The 23,812-nt window shown below is 44.0% G+C and overlaps 1 protein-coding gene across 1 annotated transcript in view; it reads right to left on the bottom strand.

Moving 5' to 3' along the window:
* Window positions 1-23,812, bottom strand: part of ATXN10 (ataxin 10) — a 1,037,424-nt gene that overhangs the window by 860,836 nt on the left and 152,776 nt on the right. The window contains exon 2 of the mRNA XM_086952750.1: window positions 9,886-10,071. Within this exon, the coding sequence (XP_086808876.1) occupies window positions 9,886-10,071 (186 nt within the window). The remainder of the gene's footprint in view (window positions 1-9,885; window positions 10,072-23,812) is intronic.

The following is a 23,812-nucleotide window of genomic DNA, read 5'->3' as shown; positions in this document are numbered from 1 at the left end:
AGTAGCCCGTAACATCTTATGGGAGAAGTTAGCAAGTTGGTACATTTAGCCCAAACAGATACAAGTAATCATGTCCTTATACACCAGGATCTAGGTAAGAGTTAAACTCACGGGGAGACGGCCATTCCAAGATTGACACTGACTATGGGCTGAAACAGGGCTGTGTGCTGCCACCCACACTATTCAATGTATTGACTGTGGATCATAGCCCAGCCTTAACAGGATCCAACCAGTTACCCCTAAAATTGGAGACTGCAGAATTCCACTCATGCAATATGCAGATGATCTAGTGCTGTTCAACCACATGCAATCAGGTCTGCAAAAAGCCCTCAATGGCCTGAATATATACAATCTCAGGAATTAATTTGTGGCTAATGGGAGCAAAACAAAAGTAGTATTTTTAGGAGATATTTTAAAAAGTGGCTTACCAGTTGGAAGCATGGCTATGTGAAACTGGAAGACTGACCTTGCAGCTAAAAAAAATGAAAAGCAAAGCAAAAATGGTGACATATGCCTTGTGCAAATTAAATTCTATACTTGACATGGTGGTCAGTGCCAGCCTTCTCCCTGCAGTCAACTATGCCCAGCAAGCATTTCGAGGCATGATGCGAACCACCCTAGAAAAGATCCAGTGCATAGCCTACAAAAAGTTATTCAACCTTCCATCTCACATAAGGAATATCTTGATCAGGTTGGAATGTGGGCTGGTGCAACAAAATCTGGAAAGCCTGGTAATTCTTGCTAAATATTAATATTTTCAGGAAACGCCCACCCCCAACAACACCATGAAGGCCCTAATAAAAACAATTTTTACATCTGCAAACAACCCTTGTCCAACAATCTGGAGGTAGCTAAAGAATGTCTACAACTTGCAGCATAGAACAGGTACACCAATGTGATTAATTATACTTGCATCCTCTGCTGCTCGTCTTTTCACTCTGCTTGCGTTATCTATTTTAGTTGACTTCCTGACTCAGCTAAAGCAATGTACGTGCTGGGGGTTTGTAGTTGCCAGAGCATCTGGTCTCAGATGTTAACTGTTGACCATTTATTGCTGCCATAAGCACTTCTGCCCCCCTCCCACTTTGCTGACCAAGTGGTTATTCATATGCCCTTGTTTGCTGATAGCTATTTATAAAACCGTTCTTTCCATTTCTGTTCACATACTTACATTGCAGAAAACCGGTATAAAAGGGACACAGTTTGTGAATTCAGTGTACTACCTCCTGCAGCACTTGAGAGTGTTGTGTGGGCGTGGTCCCACTCATGAGTGATTAATAAACTTGTTTTTTATTCCAACTCCAGTGGCGATCTCTATTTTGTTGGTCTTTGGACCCATGGACAAAAGGGTGACCCTGAACCAGTGTACCCCTAAAAAGGTACATTTCCACACTTCGTGCCAGGGCTCCTCATGAGTCCATAATGGCGCCACAACAGTGCAAATCAGCCAAGCTCCATCTCCATCAGGCAGTAGGAAACATGTTTTAAAACATATTCTATTGGCCAGATTAGTCCCGCTTCTAACACAGTCAGCATTGAACCCAACCTGGAAATCCCTCAATAATATCAATAGTTGCAGACTGTCTAACTTCAGAAGAGAAAACTTGGAACACATAATTCTCGGCTGAACCGCATTGCAACATTCCTGCCGACTGAGGCCTATGCCTATCATCTTACAGCGCGGAATTCAGTCAGCCAAAGAGGCCGCCCCTCTTTTGTACACTCTGGAGTCAGTGCGGAGATGGCCAAGTTCAGGAAATTCATAATTCAAGCCCACAACTTGTTAAAGAACATGAGTAGTCTACAGCCTTCACAGCTCAGCGGTCCATCTCGCACTGTGGGTAACATGAAATGGGCTTTGCATTGAAGTAACAAACTCTCGCCCTGTCACTAGGTCTTCACAAACTGTGGAACTTTGTATCTGAACGATTTAGTCCTCAATTTGGTACATACAACCGGTACTTAATCAGCTGTGGTCCATTATCAACCAAAATGAATGCCCTGATTTAGAGATGCTGCCCCCCACAAGATTTATGATGACGCGGGCTGCACTTTACAAGACACACTATCCTAGGCACTTTAGCACCTTAACCATAAGGCCAGTTGTCGCAACAAATCTCGATCAATTCTACTGTCTAGGCCCAAAAATTGCAGACCTATTGGACCTGTCATCACGTAATTGTCATTTTATAAAACAAGCCTTTTCAGTCACTGCACTTTGGCTTTATGTGCTGTGTCACCATGCTCAATATGATCTTGAGCCGTACTCTCCTAGGCATATCAGCACTTTATTTATAAGGCCTCAAAAATTGTAGTCCCTGAGTCATGTCCGTATATTACCTTTTATAATGTTTTCTGAACTTATAAAATTCCTTCACGCACTGTACTTTGCGATTTAACTTTATGGATTGTGTCATTATGTCTAGTAAGACCCTGAGTCGTCTGTGCCTTATAAACCACTGACCATGTGCAGTTTCTGCATATGATTCTTCATGTTGTTATTTGCACTTCACCTTTAGGCTCAGTATTTCGCACTTTAGCTTACAACTATAGCTGTACACTACCTGTCAGTACACTTTACACATTAACTTCCGGGTCCTTTGGCATTTCCGAACTAATACCAATTATACCATCACTACATATGCGTTATTAGCATGCACTATTATCCTTTAATAGTTTTAAGGGGAAGGTGTTTTGATCAGAATTGTAAGTTCAATGCACTTTTTTGAAGTTTTATTTTAATCGTACCGTGCAATATAACACGTTCTCATAATAGAAAGCTATTTTATGAGTTTTTATCGCCGTCTTCTTTTGCGCTGTGATATGAATTTTATGTAACTTGTAAGGATTTTAAGTAATCATACAATAAACTTGGCATCAAAAGTTAAATCGAGCATCCACCACACCAATGGACTCTTTTCTCCTCCTGTTTTTTCTTAATCTGTAGACAGTGACGGATGAGGGCTCATTAGAAGATCCTAGTGCTTGATTGGAGGATGCACAATAACTGTCTGAGCCACAGTCAGCAACTCCTAGAGTCAGTGGGCAGTATGTTGCCAATATGATTGGAAACTGCCCAAGCAGAGCTCTGCAGATGGCGCAGTGGGCGCATGGCGCTGCAGGCAGGGTTGCTCAACCAATCCTGGGATACAAAAGAAAAGATAACTTCTTAGACAATAGCAAACATATATACCACTACTGGACAAAATGGGGCACTGGTGATCGTTCCTGATACACAGCCTCCTAAGGGAAACCAACCTTGAAGATAAAAGGTGGGGAAATGGTGGTATCCAGTCAATGGCCAATGAGAAAAGGAAGCAGATGCGTTTATTTTATTTGTAGTTTTTTTGTGAAGTACTGCATTCTGCCTAGAGCAGTCCCACGGCACTCAAGGATAGTACAGTTTAATAGATCAGACAATGAATTGAATAAGACTGATGAAAGGAGTCCATCTCCTTGCAGGTGGATGAACTATGACAAAGTCTTGAGAAGTGTACAGCACTAAGTCCTACAGTTACATTTAGGTGATGAGACAACTAGCCAGTCTTAGACACTGACTAGTTGAAGAGCAAGAGGGTATTGTCAGAAGTGGTCAACTCACTACATGTAACAGAGGGAGTTAATGAAGTGTCCGGATAAAGAGATGTGGTTTCAGGGATTTCCTAACTGTGAAGAAATATTTTTCGAATCTCAGATTTCGTGAGAGACACTTCCCGAGGGAGGAACCTTGAACATAGAGAAAGCTTTCTTTTAAATGATCTGGTGTATGGTGAGAAGGTTAATGTTGGCCGACCTTTAGATTCTCATTGATTGATAGGGAGTAAACAGCGAGGTGAGATTACTCATGCACGTACCGTATAGTGGTGGTTGTCCGGAGACGGCTGAGGGTCCGTGACGACAACTCAGGAGGTCTTTAACTACTTTGAAAATTAAATAATATTAACAGCTTAATGAATTGTATATAAATAAAGAAGCAAAATATAAAGTTCAAAGTTTTAAAACACTCTGTAAATGTGAAGGAATTTGTACCTGGAAGAAAATAATTTAGTTTGTACCCTTGGATTGAAACGTGGGAGCAGTGCAAGTGCAACAAACAGAATATAGACTGGATGACAGGTGACTTCCAATTTAGAAAACTTTACATGAAAATTGAGTTTAAAAAAAATTGTTTGTAAATTAAATAAAATATTTAATTATGTGTGTATTTGTTTGACAAATGCTTGTTTCCGTACTACTGTGTATAATTATGTGGTTCAAATCACTGAAATTGCTTAATTCAGGGATTCCCAGATTCCAACAATACTCAGTTGGTGTCCCTGGTTTCCAATATTTACTGAGTGGGGATTCCCAGATTTGAGTAATTATTAAGTAGGAGAACCACAGAAATCAAAAGGTTAAGAACCACTGCAGTACACTGAGTATCAGTAGTGAAGCTCGAAAATCACGACAGTGCTTGAATGCCACCACTTCAATTTGACAACCAAAGACAACAAGCATTGGCATAGCCAATAGGTCTTGCTTTTGGGACCTCATAAGTATTTATGGTGCAACAACAACAACGGTTGCTTGGCTAAATACTTATAAGGTCCCAAAAGCGAGACCTATTGGCAATGCCAATGCTTGTCTTATATGAGTGAACACTAAAGTTTGTATATAAAGAAAACAGTGTTCACTCCGTGCGTGAGTAGCATCCCAAGTGGCTACACTAAGATTTCTGAAATAGAAACACAACTTACAAAAAAAGACAAGATGCACCAGTAAAACGGTCCTGATTCCTTCCCAGGACAACATTCTACACTATCCAACAGGAAAGGACAATACACAAGTCAAGCCAACATAAAGCATGGTCTTGGAAATCATTCAAGGCAATGAGTCAAAATGTCACTGTTAGTACGATGAAACATATGTTAGTAGTATATACCTCCTTTTCAGGTTACACATCGTTTCCTTAAATGCTGCAGCACAAAAAAATGACAAGAAGAAAAGATACAATCTCTCTTCACTGAAAAAAAATCGTATAAAGTAACTAATACATGGGTTTGCTGAAAAAAGAGCACATTGAGCAGCAGTGGTTTCCCTGCACCTTGTAAAGAAAACATTTCCTCCCTTAAATCTCGAAAGAAAATTAAGAGTACTATAGAGGGGAAATTTACACAGTTAGAAGCTGGGTTTGATATTCTTTTCTCAACTAATTCCTCTTGTAGGGACAGGTGGTGTCATGCCATGAAAATTACCAGCACAATATGATAGTTCTACGATCAAATACTCTGAGTCATCAGTAAAGAACTAGAACTTGTCCATAATGTTTCCATTATTATTTGAATGGGTAAACATTGTGCCAGAGTATCCTTGCTGGTGAGCAAGACATCAGTAGTGTGTTGCAATTTCTTCGTGGAAGAGCCTTAGACAATTTTCCCATGAAGCCTTACCTACAATACCATAAAGCTTCACTGAAAGAGGTGGAATACTCGTAGTCCTCATTAATTGCCTTAAATCGGTCTCATAATTATCCTGTCATTTTATTAATTTATATTGCCCTTATATTCATTCAGCACGTGATATGCTGGCTGTCATCAGAAACGTAGTCACACCCAATAATAAGTTAATAAGGTACCTGGGGATGCACTGGGAAAAGGTTCTATCTCATGGTCCTCATGCAGGGATATGCAGTGTGTACACTATGGTTGGTAGCATGGGTAGTTCCCTCCATATATCGAGCATGTTACAGCACAGACCTGATGGAAGTGGAATAAAACACAGCCAGCCATGAAAATAGCTAGCTATTATATTGGAGGTGCCAAAATACAGCAATCCAGTGGCACTTCAAGACGTAGTGTCTAGACAAACAGTTCTATTTCATGACTAAAACATTTAGACGTAAGAGGTAAAATTATTAGGACGCCTTACCAGTAATTCTATCTAAATTTGACAAACAACTTATTTTGTATGCCCTACCCAAAGTAGAAACTTGTTAGTAACTAAACAGATGCCCAAGAGAAAATCAGCATTCTCTCACCAATTGCCTTTTATCTTGATGGGCAAAAGAGAACACATGCTCTTAATAGTACACACAAGATAGACACTTGTGTTAAATTGTAATTTGCTGGTTTGCGCCTAACATTTCTTTAACAGGTACTATTTCTATATTGGAGAGTTCTATGAATCAATCAATCCGGAAAAATGCTTTCATTTAGAATGCATTGTAGCTCAACAAATAGAGCACACACGCAAATGAGGTGCATCCAAGCATATAGTTGGAGAAGTGTGGCTCACTGGTTAGAGCAGACAGACCCTGAAGCAGAGGTCAGACCCGGGACCAGGGTTCAATTCCCGAAGCGGCAGGGTCTTGAGCTCAAATGTCCATGGACTCGATAATTCGCGCTTTGGTGCCTGACCTAATCATGGGTTCACACTCTGCAACTCTGGGCATTAAGCTTGCTTAATCTCCACAACGGCCCCCCGCGGTGGGATGCCTGGCTTTCACCTTGGGGATGCCCTGTAGGGGCTATCTCACAGGGAAAAGCCAGGACGGGTTCCCAAGGCAAGCGCAGAGATACCCCTTCAGGGGTCGATTCTGGCACTATATAAGAAACATAATAATAATAATAATAGTTACATAAACTAGACCCCCAGTTTGGACTGTACTCATCAAAAAACTTGGTTTATCTTAATTTATTCCACATATTCAAGTTCCAAGTGGAAAGATGTTTTTTGCAGGCTATAAATTAAGTTTAGGGGGCAGAGCAAAAGAATATGTATACAACCTTAAGAAAACATCAAAAAACCTATGGTATATTGTTCTTAAAGAAGCAGTTACATCACCTGGATAGTCGATATGAATTAGGACACAATCACAGTCAAAGATTATAAACAAGAGAGGAAAGCCATGCTGCCGCAAACGCACGCTCCGAGGCTGTATTGGGCCACGAGTGGAGTGAAGAGGCGGGGAGTGCAGGCTGCAGCGGGAGAGAGAGGCAGCGGGGTGCACCCTCGAGCGGGGTGCGCTAGGGAGAGGTCTTTTTCAAGTAGTGCGCGTGCGCGCGCTGGGAGGAGCTCTTCTTCAAAGCACATACTTGTGCTTGTGGCGTGCCGCTGCGCACTCTCGCAAGCTGTATGCTGCCACAAGCATGAGTATGTTCTTTGAAAAAGAGTTGCACAATGGCTAAAGGTCTCCATGCAGCGCATGCGCGCTGCGTAGGCGAGACCTAAAAAGGAGTGTTTCTGATATAACGTCCCTGCATGTGGACAATATATCTCGCCTTTGGGACCTTATAAGTGTTTAGCCATGCAACAGTTGATTTTGTTGCATCAAGGATATTGTGCTGCATAACTAAATACTTATAAGGCCCAAAAGGAGAAACCTATTGGCTATGCCAATGTTTGTTCCTCTTTCCATTTTGCATCTCACATACAAAGAGGAAAATGCCTCTTGTTATTGTTTTTGTGCAGGGAGGTTCCCCTTCCTGCATAAAAACAATCATGCCTGCATTGGTATTCGGCTGCAAATTGTGCACCGGCTGAAATGACAGGAATGTATCTTATCTTGTAAATACAGTGCATTCCTGCCCTTTCGAAATGGCGTAGGGCAGTGCAGCAAAATAACTTGCAGCACTGCCGTTGGCCAATTCTTTGTAAATGAGGCCCTCTGTTTGTAGGTATCTTTTGCCATTAAGACGAAGGGCCAACTTTCAGTCTGTGCTATGTTGACTAAGACTCAAAGACATTCATTTTTAGTAGCAGCACACTTTGGTGTAGGTGTATCGGGTGCTCTACAGCTGCTCAAGTCTAGTAGAGAGGGCTGGTAGAGAAGGCTGGCTCTGGTACCCACTTCTAAGGGAATTCCCTTAGTACTGCATCTCAACACTGCAGACTTAGGTGAAAGGTTGGCATCCATGGAAGGATTCTTTTTGGGAAAATGAATCCACTGGCATGCAGAAACAGGGCTCATTGCCTCCTTAAGGGGCCTCAAACTGCCGACCGTATCACAGAGAAGCTTTGAGAGCTGGCACCTTCTTAGCCTACTCTCCTCAGCATCAAAGGACACTTAATATTGGTCGAACGTAGCACATGTTTATCCTTCAAAATCAACATTTCAGGGTTCCTTTCATTTGTATCTTCACGGCTAAATATTGACAATTTGCACTGCAAAAAAAACACCTGCGACATCAAGGTGCACATGTGGCCTGACCATCTGAAAGTTTTAAACCACTGGCAAGCACTGACTTAGATATATTTCTGTACCTCAGCAGTCAAAAGAACCGACAGTACTTTTAAATAATATGCTGGCAGATGATATAATGAATACCATTGTCACGAACAATGGGAATGCACAGCTCATCAAAATGCACAAAGCAGACAACAACAAAAACATCAAATTTGCTTGACTGTCAAATGTCACAGTCTTCATTCCAAACGCCTAGTGAAGCCACGGTGCACTCTGCTTGGTATTGGGTTTCTGGGCACCCTTTTTGTGGAAATTGTTTGCAGAGTTTGTTTGTTGTAATTAGACACGTTTTGGAGGAGGAGGGTGAGATGCGTGAGGGTCGAAGACGTGATCTGAACATGGTGCAGCAGACTGGGTACTTGCAAATATGCATGACGTGTTGCAGAATAGTGTGAGGACAGAGCAAGTTGTGTGTTGCATAACTGTTTATGTGCGTGGGAACAGCAGGAATTTAATGCTGCCCACTTCCAAGGTGTTTGTTGGCTGTTCTTATTCTAGTAGCTTTCGAGTTCCGTATCTTAGCTGTCTGAACTAGAAGTGATGGTTGGGACCATTGAAGTGGCAAGGGAAACCAGCCTGGTGGTAGGTACGGACTTCATACTAAAGAAAGAGCGCTCCAGCGTCGTGGAAGGTTCAAGGTGCCATGCACACTGATGTAAAGGTAATGAAAGAATAAATCCAGCACTGGAGTAAACTATTCACTCCTGACCTGGGACACCATGCCTCTTTGTCATTTCTCTTTTTCGCATTGCTCAAGTTTTAGCCTTTTACACACTTGTAAATGTCATTTTAATATTTTGAGAGTAAAGAAAAAAGCTGTCAGGGGTTTGAAAATTTAGTTTTTTTGTAAAACAGACAAGATATGGCTTACTTCAAAAATGATCATACCAAAAACAAGATACTTCTCCTGGCTGTGACTTACATGCGGGACGGATGGATGTTAAAGTTGTGAAGGTGGCGGCCTCCAAAGACCAGGGAGTTGGTCAACAAAAAATGGAATACCGTGGGGATGAAAACAAGCAGCAAACCATCAAACCTTCTGCAGACCGGTGTCGGCAAAAGTGAAAGCGTTTCACTTGCAAAAGCGAGCAGTGCCAGGAGTGATAATTGCTACCATAAGGCGCCGCGCTAGCGCAAGTGAATCGCCACACGTGCACGCGTTGCCATTGAAGGCAATAAAACGCGTGTGCGTTTTTGGCTGAAAACGATCGCTAAAGTTCTTTTTGCCTATCCAGCGTATGCGCGTTGAGTAGGCTATGCCTAAAAAGGTGATGGATAGTAGTAATATGGTTCCATAAAGGCCCTATCCTTTGTTCTTTTTGTAGGTATGGTAGGCGAATCAGGCAGAGGATATACTAAGGAATGAAGACAAGAGTCTCAAATCTACTAACTACTTAAATGCAGTTATACAAAAGTCTAGGTCTTCTAGAAGTAATCCAATTTGTCAGCAGCTAAGTATCACGTCTTACTGTGCTTCTTAAATTTCAAGAGACATGGGCCATAAAAATGCTTCATCAATAAATAGTTAAGCAAAGCATCCATAACATAGAATCTTGGAGGGATAAAGGCACAATTGATATGCATGTATATGCTATAGCACAAAAGTGACAATTTTATCACTATGAATTACTTTGTGATTATGAGAGTTATTATAGCCATACCTCATGGTGCATTGGTTCTTGGCGCACTGTACACAAGCATTCCTCTGGCACCTAAAACACTCTGATGTCACCCGCAACCATTTGTCCAAATCACTCTTGGATTCAACTGGGGTATGTTCAATTTCATGCATGGTCTCACACAAGATTTGCAGGAGCTTTTTTAATAATCCTTCATCTAGGCATTCCCTGTAATAAAGAGAAAATAAATTGATTGGAAAGTAGTAAGATTCGAAACAATTTCTGCAGAATAATAAAAATCATTCAGACACAGAAACAATTGTGAGGAAAGCAGGATAGTTTTTGGGGTGAAAGGCAAGATCATTAGCAGTTGCAAAACAGAGAAAATATTGCTCTAAACTGTATGGAAAACATGACCATTAATTTAGACATTACATTTTAAAAATTAGAAAATGATGCTACCTGGGAATTGCAGCAATATTACCATTGTTAGACCCGTCTGCTTCTGAGAGTCCCCTCACCACTATGATTTATTTTGTTCCCCTGTACCTCCCAAAATGTGTCACTTTTCTTTGTCTACCAGGACCTTTTGTGTGCTGTTTCATGGGGCTAGATGTTCCTTGACGCCCAGTTGTTCACAAGGTTTTTGGCACCTATTTACAAGACACCTAGTGAAACCTGTGACATTATAGACTGGGATTGGCAACCTGAATGAATGACCTCAAAATGGTGGCCATCCATTTCCCTCATGTGAGTGACTCCCTTTGGAGCCTCCATGAACCTTGACCTTTCAAGGTTTTGGCGCCCTTTCATTTGGCGCACATTCCTGACAGGAATTACCTTATTTCCCTCAGGTACACAAAATGGCTGCTCTAGAACCCCAGTATGGTGGCTGTTAGGGTCCCAAATACCCCAGAAGTGCCATGTCATTGGCCTAACCCAAAGAAGGTTCTAGAACCTACTGGCACGAGCCAGCACCTCAGGGCACTGGCTATATAAGGTCCAGTCCCTGGTGGCCATTTTAGATGACCAAAAGACTAGATAGGATAATGATGTTCCAGATCTAGGTGAAGAAGGAGATTCCAGACTTGACACCAGATTGACACCTGCCCTGTTGACCCCTGAGGCAGCTGGTAGCGCGGGCAGTAGAGCAAGCAAGAGTCACTGGCGTGGATCCTGACTGGTGTTCCAGTCAGCTGTGTGTGCGGTGACCTCGCGTCTACAGCGCCTGCCCAGCGAGTGCCTCGTCACCCCCAAAAGACTGTGGCCATTTTTCGTGTGCCTCCCCGCCCCCCTCGCCCCCCCCCCCGGTGGTGAATTACGACTGACTTGGGTCGCGAGGCGAGAGCAAGTTCGCCGCGAGCGTCTTCTGTGCCCCTTGTGTGACAGGCGCCTCCAGCGAGGAGCTCGGACGTCTCCGAGCTCCACCGGCGTAGAGTGCTTCCTGCGCTGACTGAGGTGAGGTGGTGCGCCGGGGCGGGGAAAGGCCGGCCTTCGTTGGGCGGGACTACTGTCTCTGCCCCTCCCCAGTGGATCGGCGGCTGTAGCTGTGGGCGGGAACCATCCCTGTTTGAGGAAGTCGGAGGGAGGTCCGTGGAGCCCCTGAGAACCCGTCGCTGGCGAGAGAAGTGCTGAACCCGACTGAATCGCTTTTCGATTGCAGCCGATGTGAGGTGGGCCCGTTTCTTCAGGTGGGAAGCGCTGTTATAAAGGAACTGTGAACCGGCATTTATTTGACTGAGCGCGAAGATTGTGTGACCTCTCCGGGAGCCCGTTCGGCAGTCTAAAGACTTGGAACTGGTGCCGCCTGAGTGCTAGCGGTGACAGAAACCCCTAGGTGCGCTTAAATGAAGTGTAAATGAAGTGTTCACTGTCTTTCTTTGCCTTTTAGATATACGTGCATAACCCCCGTGTGATTCTTAAAGAGTCCCAGCACTCCCTGTTGTGCCCAGAGAAGCCTGTGTACATTAATGGTGAAAACGTCAAAAACTGTAAGAGTAATCTTTCAAACCTGAAATGTATTTGCAAATGTAGTGTTCCTGAAGTATTTAATTGGTGGCAGCGATACCAGAATGAACCTGTAGATGTTCTTGTAACTGAACCAGTATTTATTCTGCTATACAGACAGTGATATTTATGCTATTTATTGAAGATATTTATTCTCGATATTTATTCTATTTATTGACAAGATTTATTCCTGATATTCATTCCATTTATTGATGAACTGTACTCCTAAGCTTATTTATTGAATCTATTCCAAAATCGAAACCCAGCAAATTGTGACCAAAAGAAATGTAAATGTGCTTTCCTAATTGATCCCCATTCACAACAGAGAATTTTTACATAAAGGAATCGTATTTTTCTACAACAGTGGTGTGGTGTCCTTCTTTTTGGTGGTTGTACAAGGAGATATTATTGGGTCAAAGCCGGCTTAACACGACAGCCTTCACTTGCCTTGACACTTGAGCCAAGCTACCCCCTTTGTGCTGGGCTTGCCTATCGCAGGTCCAACAACCATCAACAGTGGGGATATTTTTTCTACTGATGGAACTATAAAGATATTGAAGATCAGGCTACTTAGAAGCCCAACAAATAAAATATCTAGTTGATGTGCAAGCACCACCTACCTCCCACCTATACCACCTTTTTGTCCACCAACTATTGAACTGCTCACAGGCCAGAGGTGCTGTAGTAAAGGAGCCAACTTAAGAAGCACCTGCTGTGAGAAACTGCAGGGATGGGGGTGTAAATAAAAAATAAAAAATAACTTGCCTCCTCGTCCTCCCTTGCCGCATCCTCCTCTTCGTGTCTCTCCTCTGGCCGGAACCAATCACAGGAAGCACCTAGGTTGAGGCTCCCCTAAGCCAATCACAATGCTGCAATGCAGCATTGTGATTGGTCTGAGCGCCGAGGTTCGACACTCAGACGGGGACAGTAAGCCTGGCATGTTCTCCACCCAGGCTGTAATGCAGCCTGGGTGGAGAACATGCTAAGTGCGCATGAATGTTTGCCCAAGAGGTCCAGCCAACCATTCATGCAACATTCAGGAAAACGACTCCTCCCTGTGCTGTCAGCAGAGCAGCTACGCCCCGCCCCCCGGCAAAGATGCCGTGCATGCAACAGGAAAAAATAAAATGATGATAACTTTGAGTTATCATTTTATTTTTCCTTCCACTGCTGAAAAGCAATTAGGCGACGCTTCTCCACCTTAGCAGAGGAGCCACCATTGTATTTCAGCAGTGTAAAATTACACTTTCTAGGATAAGGAAGTTGTACACATAAATATCGCCTTTCAATTTAATTTTAATTCACACAAGTTCTTTGCTTGGATTGTCGCTACGTTTTTAAAGTTACCTGCTCTTGTATTGTTGGGAAGTGCGGGGAGGTAGGGCAAGGCACTAGGCTGTAGCTCTCCCTACAGGACTGGAGTGTTTCCGCCATCTTGGGGGAAGTGAAAGGTCACCGGGACAGTTGTTATGGCTCAGATCGCCCGGACTGCTTAAATGTAGGCACACCTGTGGGCGCGCCAAAGGCCCGTCCGCGCTGGACCGTCGCCAGTCGCCAGGAACCCTGCACCTTTCTCTGCGGTTTCCATCAGGTATTTGCGGGAAGAGCTCCTGGCTTTGGCATCCAAGTGCCCTTCGCCTCTTTTGGCCCCACAGGATTGCTCTTTCAAATGTGAATTCTGTGCTTTCAAGCTAGCCCCAGTGGAGCGGGCCCCATGTCCACCAGAACATATGGAGTACAGGTTTCTCAGCCTGAACTGCGGCTCTTTGGTGAAACACCATGCTGAGGTGTTTGACCTCCTATCTGATGAGTCACAGGACGCTCTATTCCTAACAGAGACGTGGCTCACCCAAGACTCAGTTGCAGAGCCTGGGTTGGCTCTTCCTCAAGGCTACGTATTAGAGACCATAAATAGATGGGGGGAGAGAGGGGGACGGATTGCAGTGGTTGTTAAGAAGGCTTATTCTCTTAGCCTGTGTAAGGAGAACATAGAGGACTGTGAAAGTGCCACATTTAAAATCAGGCTCAACTACAATTTCACAGTATCAGGCCTCTTAATTACAGGCCCTCGAGTATTTTTAGGGAAGACCTGTTGAGTAAAGTGGGTCAATTTCCTGTTAAGGCGACTAGTTTCACTATCTTAGGAGACCTCAATCTCCATTTGGAGAATGGGGGGAAAGCCGAGATTGCCAGCTTCTTGGCCGACTTGGAAGCCTTCCAGTTGACGCAGCACGTTCTTGAGAGCACACACGTGGCCGGCCATTTATTGGACCCTATCTTTTCCAACCTTAGTCCAATAAAAATCTATTCGCTGGTCCCGCAGGCTTGGACCGACCACTTCCTAGTCTCATTCTCACTGCAGTTGAAGGGCAAAGCAGATTTGATCCGCCCATCCCTAGTTCTCAAACGCCCTTGGCACAAGTTAGACGTGGATCTCTTTTCTGCAAGGCTGTCTGGACATAGGCCTCAGTTACGGCCAGACGTGGATGCTGCGAATTTGTGTTTCCAAGAATGGCTGACGTCCGGCCTTGACAGCTGCATCCCGGTTAAACGGCGAGGGCCATCCAATCCCTGGTTTAACGACTCACTAACTACAGCAAAGAAGGGCTGCAAGCAGCTTGAGCGCACCTGGAGACGCTCTTACGATGTGGTAGCTAAGTTAGAATATTGGGAGGCTGTTAAGCAGTACCACAAGTGCATCCAGAGAGCACGGGCGGAGTTCGAGGGCAATAAAATCTTGGCTAGCTCGAACCCAGCTAAGACTATCTTCTCCCTGCTCAAATGCAAGAAGAGTGCGGGTGTTACTAGGGCCTCTCCTATTGCCTCTAACCATCAGTGCGACGAGCTGGCGCGGTACTTCATCAACAAAGTTGAGCAGATTTACATGGGCCTACCAAAGGCGGCCCCTACAACGGAGAGGGAGGCACCAGGATTGGGGGATTCCTTGGGGTTTATAGCTTGTCATCTTTCCCTCCCTTGGCACCCACAGACATTGAGGCCCTCTGCTCAAAAATTAAATCTGGATCTCCGGCTGATCCTCTGACACCTGCCCATTTTCGCCAGTTTCACCCTCTGATCTCTCCTGTAAGCCTTGATCTGGCTAACTTGTCTCTATTGTCAGCATCTGTTCCTCGGGCGTTGAAACACGCTCAAGTCATTCCATTGTTTAAACAAATGTCCCTAGACCCTGCCGAACCTGGAAACTATCGGCCTATCTCCCAGCTGCCTTTTTTGGCCAAGTTGGTGGAATCACATGTGAATTCCACTCTGTCTCAATTCATCGAGCAGAATGATATTCTATACCCATCACAGCACGGTTTTCGATCTCGGCATAGTACCGAGTCCGTGCTGCTGGTGGTGGAGGAAGCCATTCGTGGCAGCTTGGATGGTGGGGACTCTGCGGCCTTGGTCCTTTTGGACTTAAGTGCCGTGTTTGATATCGTCTCCCATGAGATACTTCTCAAACGCCTTCAGGAAATCAGGGTCAGGGATGTGGCCCTGGACTGATTCCGGTCTTTCCTGGAGGAGAGGTCCTTCCAAGTGTCAGTTCCACCTTTCCACTCACAGGAGGTTGCCCTGCACCAGGGGGTGCCTCAGGGCTCAATATTAAGCCCACTTTTGTTCAATATTTATGTTAGACCCCTAGCGGAGGTGGCTAAGGGCCGGGGGCTGTCCCTGGTGTCGTATGCCGACGACACCCAATTGGTATTTGCTTTCGCAAAGAAATGCGACACCAATTTGGGTAAATTCGAAGAGGATCTCCTAGCAGTCTCTGACTGGATGGTGGCAAACTGTTTACAGTTTAACGCCAGTAAATCCGAGATTCTTCTGTTTGGAAAGGACCGGGAGCTATGGTCCGAGCAGTGCTGGCCGGACCGCCTCAAACCCACCCCACTCCCAAAGGAGGATGTGAAGAACTTGGGGGTGTGGTTTGACAATGGTTTGACCTTTGATAAACAATCAAAAGCCATTGCTGGGGTCTGTTTTGGGCTTCTGCGTGGCCTGAAGCCTCTGCTTGGTTTCTTCCCTCCCAAGGTGTGACAGACCATTGTCCAGGCGTCCATCTTGTCAGACTGGACTATGGCAATTCCCTCTACTTGGGCGCTAATAAGGCTAGCTTTAGGCACCTGCAGAGGGTTCAAAATGCGGCAGCCTGGATTCTGGTTTCACTGCCTAGATCATGTTCAGTGGCAGATGTGCTCCCTAAACTCCACTGGTTACCTGTCGAACAGCGCATTAATATTAAGGCGCTGTGCATATCTCATAAGATCTTGACACACCAGGCTCCATTGGGGCTATCACACTTGTTGGAGCCATATGTGCCTGGGCATACGCTGAGATCTGACAACTTAGCGCTGGTCTGCACTTCCTGAGTCTGGAGAGCTAGGGGCGGCCGTTCCGCTGCTTGGTGGCGAAACTTCGGAACTCGCTTCCGGCTACTATTAGAGTCATGCCGAACCATCTGGCATTTCGAAAAGCCTTAAAGACCTGGCTTTTCCCTATTGCTTCTGTCTACACCTTCAGGCTCCCATCTTTCGGTCTCTGGTTTAATAACAGCATTTATATCAATATCTGTGGTAGAATGTTCAGTTGTAAATACAGGATTGGGCTCACACTGAAGTGCCATCAACGTTTGAGTACACAGTGAATTTATAGTTAGAATTTTCTTTTCTTATTACTTTGTCTTTTCAGGATTTTTTCTCATTACTTTGTCTTTTCAGTTGCGACTATTAAATGTAAACACTGTTGTTCACCACACAGCGTAGAAGCAGTTAGAGGAGCACTACAAGTTGTTGTGGTTGATAATGAGTTGGAATATTCCTCTTTCTATAACCATTGATGGGTGTCGTACGTAACTCACACAATATCACTTTAACATCACCTTAAAATAATGCTTAGCAGCGTATGCGTTTATACATTTTTTGAAGAGTTTCGCTCGTAAATGAGCAGTTAAATAGCGGGTATTTGAAAAACATTAGAAACCTTTTGGGGGCGGGGACACCTGTCCTTCTTTGATGACGGGTTTAAATAGACCCCGGTTAGACACGTGGCCACATGGCGTTGCTAGTGTTGTTGGAGTGAGCAAGGAGAACAGGGCGTGTGCATTGGAAGGAAGATAGACGGTAAGCGTTACATCGCGCAGTATTGAGTACGCTTTATGTTAAGGTTGTAGAGAACAGTAGACATTTTCATCTGACAGTGGGTTCATTTTTTGCTTTCAGCGTTCAGAGCAGTGTATTTAAGAGGCTCAAGATATACTCCAGGAAACTTAGAAGTAAGTGATACGTCACTGTGACATTATAATGGAAAACGGTTAGAGAGAGTGTGTATTTACGTGAGTTCTTGATTTTGGTTTATAGGACAATTGGCTCAATTCACAACATTTGAAGAAAGCACTCGTGCTTGATTTTAGGGTATGTTTCTTCCTTTTTTCTTTTGTCTATTTTTGCAATGCAGGTAGTAGAGTACTCATATCATATACGTTGATTACACTTGGTTGAACTCAATAGCATGTATAGGGAATACCACAGCAGAAATGAATATTGCTTGGACAGCTGGTTCTGTTGGATTAAGTAACACTTTCAAGATAAAATGCACTTTTGTCTCATGATTAAATGGTAGTGTGCGACTAGAAGATGATAAATTGACAATATGGTTACAAAATTCTTATCATTTATTTACACAGTTATTGTCCCCTGACGAAGATGCGAATGCATCGAAATGCATTGGGAACCAACACAAGCACGGATGAAAAGTGTTTTCCTATGTATTAATCTGATGTTCGCCACATTGGAATTGTATCGGCAATGACAACTAATTGCTAAACAGTTTGAAATATGTTTTCAGAGTAATTACGTATTTTCACAAACCGAAGTAAAGAATAATTTGTGAAGCTATTTCAGTTGTGGTTTCGTTCATGTAAATGACATTGGAAGAAAATGATATTGGAAGAAAAGCATTGAAATACATATGTATTTACCATGTCTGATTATTTCTTGAATGTAAGTTATACAAAACGTGTTGCACCTGAGCAAGTTTGAACAGTGCATTCCTGCACGTGACACAATTGTGTCTGTATGTGCACTTCATTTTAGAACCTGACAGGGGTTAGTCAGGATAAGCAGGTTCGCACCAATTGGTTTAACATTAAATTAAACTATGGTCTAAAAAATTAGATGGTGTGCAGGTTACACACACAACTTGAGTACACCTTCAGGCTCCCATCTTTCGGTCTCTGGTTGCGCTGGGACGACTCGTTGTTGAGGCAGCCATGTGCAGTACAAAGCCGAGAAAAATAAATAAAAAAATCTGTACTTTGTAAAAAAATACAACAAAGAACGATTCCTACCTCTGTTTTTAAAAGGAGGTCATTTTTTAAAGCTTTGAGGCGGTCAAAAGGTCACGGACATTAAAATGCTCTAGGAGCACAGATGGCCTAAAACCACAAATTGCGTATATAAAAGTTGGAAAATAAAAATACTTCTACTAGGAGTAGGTGCCTACAAGACAACAATTCATCAGAAGGATTTAAAGACCAACAAACCACAGAGTTTTGAATTAAGTTTTCCCATATGTACGCACCAACATAACCACAATCCTTAAATGTTGACCGCAAAAATGTGTGAGACCTAGTTCTGATTTCACTGTTACAATGCCGCAGGGAACGCCCTACACTGCCAGCCACCCTGTTTGATTTCATCCACATGAAGTCGCTATGAGTGTGGAAAACATTATTTACAACGTAAAATAAATTACCTTTAATTTTTGTCTTATGCTTCACCTGTCATACGCGCTGAGACGCCACACCATGAATTATCTGTTAAGGTTTTCTGACTCAGCTTTGACATAGAAATTAGTGGTCACAGTGAGCAACCACTCTACCAACTCAACGTTCAATTATTTTACAGTGATGAAGCAGACAGGAAAATTGTGAAATCATAAAGATTATAAATTGTACAGTGGATTGGAGTTTTCTAAGACAGAAATTTCGTTTGTTTCAATCTCTACAGTAAAACATTGCTTTCCTATATGTATAGACTGATATTATTGCTAAATAACGTTTGTTTTACTTTAAATAATACACTACACGTAAAAAAGAAGAAATATTGCATTTCTGCATAGTTTATTGTAGCTACATATTGCTTCAATTCCTAAGGCTTTTCGAAACCAGGAGAGGTCTATTTCAGGGCCAAGAGTAGGGAAGAGGGGTTTACAGCAGAGGGGGAAGTAGGGACTGCTGACCTGTTGGCGGGAACATAAGTAAGGACTATCCTGCAGTTTTCAAAGAATCAACGTACCTATGAAAGTTTAAGGCACAGAAGGGTTTTTACCAAATCATATGGAGCGATTGCCTGGTAAGGGGCAGGTGGCATGTGGAGAATAACAACAAGAAATTAAGCATAATATCAGACGAAGAGTACAAGACTACAAAAGGAGAATTCAGGAATGCAGGAAAGCTATAAGAGCAAAAGAGAAGTCTTAGTATAATACGGGCATCGTCACATCAAAAAGGAATAGGAATTAAGCCTGTCATTAAGTGAAAAGCTAGAACGTCCTCCCGTAAATGTAAGTACTATAGATCTTTGTATGTCCAGGATCCACCAGTAGACCAACAGCAGATCACGGATTATTTGGAAAGAGAAGAAAGGGGTGGCACTCTCTGGTGGCAGAGCTGAAGGCGTGAAATACAACTTTACCTCTTAAACCACAAAGCCATTAAAGTCCCCTGGCAGTGATGAAATACCACCTGACACTTAAGCGGCCTATTCTTTTTCACTTTGGCCTGTGCTCCTTGAAATTGCACTCTCTACAGGCTGTGTTTCCTGAATGGAAATACCTTTTCTTTATTAATTGAAAAGATTGCTTTCACTTCATAACACAGGTTTAAATTTGTTTGTACTATTCTAGCAAAACCTACTGACCCTCGTTCCAACAAGTCCCTAGGTATTCTTGTGTTTTTTAACTACGGGAATGCTTAAGAACCTTATCTTTTAGAAAAGGATTACATTTATTCATAATCAAAGCACTGGCACTTTATGGAAACTGGTCTTCTTTCGAGCTACTGGACTTTTTAATTGTTGTGTTACAATCTTCCATTATTCCACTCTGTTTTATGGTACTATTTGGAAACGGCTCACTTGTCAGACTTTTTACCTGTCGCTTTTAAAATGTTCATCATTTTATTCTACTAGCTACATTGTGATAAATTTAAATAACTTGAAACAATAAAATTATCTATCTATCTACTCGAGGAAGTAGAATCTGTGACGGCGAAAATTAATGAAGATGCTAAATACCCAAATAAATGTGACCATAAGAGAATGGTATATTCATCCAGGTTAGCGCTGCTACATATTCCAGGTCATCCAGTCAACCTCTCCCCTGAAATCGTTAATTTGTGTTTTATAAGCTACTATAAAAAATGGTTGGATAAAATTACTACGTGGTGCTGGAAACATTAAAAGTAACTTTTGATGAGAATCAAAGCACAACTCTTTTCAGATTTAATATTTTTGAATGGTACATCTTTGGCAAGAGAAGGAGTCTTTGACCCCCACGGACTCTCCAAGCCTCAGGGGCCTTCATCTCCCATCTCAATCCGTGCCAAGAGGCGCACATGCAGAGTCTGCCAAGGCAGGGGAGGGGCCAACTCCCGACACGCTGAAAAGGTCCTCCTGAAATCCCTTGCTCGCTTTGCCACTGGATTCAAGCAAGCCTGGATGATGAGGGGTGTAAGCCTGGAACCAGTCTCAGGATGCTTGTTTCCAGTTCAGGGAAAAACCTGGCTTAGCAGTTCGGGCTGGACTGTTCCCATGAGGCACAGCGTCAAGACTGAATTGCATATAGCTGGGTCTGAACTGGGTGGGGAAGTGAGCTAAAGAATGATGATGGATTCAACCCAGATCTGTGACTGGCGGTCAGCGTCTAAAAGGTTTCAGTGCCCCGTCCATCATCTCCTTGTGCTTACTCCAGAAATCCATCAGCACACAGGACTCATCTTTGACAGCAGAAGGGATCTTTGGACCCCATGGACTCTTCAAGCCTCAGGGGCATTCATCCCTCACCTCAACACATGCCAGAAGGTGCGCAAGCAGAATCTGCCCAGGAGGGAGGTGGGGCCATCTCCTTACGCACTGAAGCTCCTCCAGCTCTCCCGCAGAATGCCCGGGCGTAGCCCGGGCCAAGGGCGGGCCCATCTGCGCCTATCAGAGTCTGCAAGAAGCTGAAATGAGCCATCCCTCTTGGCCCCCGCATCTGTTAATTAATTAATTATTAATTAAAAAATTAAAATTAATTGCAAGTTTATATAGCGCTAGGATCGACTCCCGGAGGAGTATCTCCGCGCTTCGACCGCTGCCAAACCCTTCCTGGCTTCCCTGAGAGATGGTCCCTTACTGGGTATCTCCAGGGTGAGGCCAGGCATCCCCGGCGGTCTGGTGGGGCCGTTAGTGAAGATGAGGCAAGCTTATGCCCAGAGTTGCCGAGTGTGATCGCTGATCCGAGTGGGCACCGAGGCGAGAGAATTATCGAGTCCGCTGACCCTGGTCCAGAAACCTGCCGCGTCGGGAATCGAACCCTGGTCCCGGGCCGTCCTCTGCTCTCGGGTCTGCCGCCTCTAACCAGTGAGCCACACTACTTCACTAGTGCTCCACCCATTCTTCTGGTGAGTTTTACTCTGTATTTTATTGACTGATATTCTAGCCTTAGTTATGGACAAACACAAACTGACCCAAGAAAGGATAGTGCCATTGCTAATTCTCAACATTGGACTCCTTCTTGGTTAGAGCAGTCAGTGTAGTCACCAAGGAAATCTAACTGGCAGAGAGGTGTTTGTCCCTAGACATGGGGGAAGAGGCCTAGATTTGTTGCATCAAGTATGGAGCCACTGCACCTGTTACCCTTGAGGATGCCCCTTCAAGTGGCTCCAGCATAGCCGTCTTAGAGGTCCCAAGCCATGCTTCCCTGGCACTTTTGGAGGGGGAGTCACCAAGGCATGTCTTACACTCGCCCCTGACTACCAGCCTTGGTGAACCATCTGCAAGGAAGAAGAGGAAAACCAAAACAGGACCTGTCCTAGGCAACTCTGGTCTTAGTCTTTCACGGGTAAAGTTGACACTATTTACAAATCCTGACGTAAAAAGGGAAAGCGCCCAATTTCTCGTGGGAGATTGTTCTGCATCAAATCATATCCATTGTGGCATCTGCTATCTCTCCCTTTGTGGACAGGATAAACTCCCTGGAAGGGTTCATCTGGGAGTTGTTTGTCCTGTAAGCTGGAACATCTACCACCACTCGCAGTCCCCACTCAACCAAATGATCGAACATCTCTTAGCAACTGTCCCAGCACCAATACCAAAAACTGCAACCCAGACCAGAGGCCCACACTCCTGTGGAATCTCCCGCCCCAATTGTTCATACATCTACTCTAGTATCGGGAGCAGGGGCTATACCTACAACCAGCTGTGACACTGCTGCCCCTGGGCATACAATGTCAGATGGGGCTAGTATTGCTAATAGACCTCTTTGTATGCCACATCCCCCACAAGCCCAACAGTCTCTGGACCTGCCACCTGCAAGCTGCCCATATGTGGCGGCGTTGGTACATGTACCACCACTCTCAGCTCATAGGACGGAAGCATACCTGGAATTGAAAAATACATTCTGCCATTGCATTTACCATCTCTGAGTACAATGATATATTATTGGTGAGGAGAATTGGGTGGATAGGTAGATCTCCCTAAATTACTCGAAGGGGACTGTGTAGTCATTAACTGCAGGAACCAAGGCTTGGCACATAGTCTGGTCAAAAATGGCTCTCTGCCCCACAACGTAGAAGCAACTCTAAGCATTGTCCCAGTGGGTTATTTCTATATTCCTAGCCCTTTCGGCCCTTATGGCCAGCTGGCAAGGAGGGGAATGTACAACATTGAACTGAAGTAGTGGGTGCGTCTACTGTCTGCACCTCTGATAGTTATTTGCCACTTTCAGGCCTGGGTGCTAATAAATGACTTGTTACATCTTTGGACCAGCAGAAGGCGCCTGATCGAGCGATATGGAAACAGTAATTGGTTCGCATTTCTAAGTTGCGGATCACTCCTGCATTTGATGTTTTTAGTTTCCCCATTGTTACTATGTTGCAATCCCATGCAACCAATAACCTTAAAATCCATTTAGCTTCACGCTCCTTGTGCCCCCATTGGCAGTGACTGTGTCTAAGGTGGCCACGGTACTAAGCTTGTCTCCTGGCATCAAAGACAAATTGGCATGTCTTGATTGGTGCGAGTTTGTGGACCGATTTGACATGTATATTTTCCAGGGAAAAATGGGTTGTCACACCCCACTTTTGGTCTGAATTTGCTAGTTTTTGACCGAACGTTGGGGGGGCTTGTAATCTGGTTGAAACCACCCTTGTTTGTACCTCCAAAGTTATTGATTTGGGGTCTCCAGATGTTTTGTGGGTATTTTTGCAATTCCCTGATGGGGTCTTGTTATGTTTATATAATGTCTATTGTAGGCTTAAAGGTAGCTTAGCTGCTATTGATGTCATGAATACTCACCTGCCATCTCTCCCAGCTGCAGTATTTAGGATTGTGGCGGGTAATTTCAACTGCAATTCTGAACCCATCAGCATGGCTATTGACACACTAAGTGGGTTCGAGAATGAATTATGGGCAGTCCCGGAGCTATTGCTCAAACCGATAAAGAAATGGTCTGCTGCTGCCTTGCAACTAAATGCTTTTACTCTTCATAATTATTTGAGGGCCTATAATAGGAGAACCCTATCAAATAAAAAAGTGAAGGACACCTTTAACCAACAAGGAGGTGCTAGGTGCATAGAAAACACCATTAACGGCCCTTCCAAGGCAGCCCGACCCCAGGGTTTACTTTCAGCTTCGAACCTACTTATAGGAAACTTCGCTGAGCAAAACCTCCTGGGTCTTGCTGATTCTTTTTTAGTGGC

Source organism: Lissotriton vulgaris, chromosome 1_2 (assembly GCF_964263255.1).
Source record: "Lissotriton vulgaris chromosome 1_2, aLisVul1.2, whole genome shotgun sequence".
NCBI lineage: Eukaryota > Metazoa > Chordata > Amphibia > Caudata > Salamandridae > Lissotriton > Lissotriton vulgaris.
Note: the sequence above shows the minus strand (reverse complement) of the source record. Positions and strands in the feature narration are given on the sequence as shown.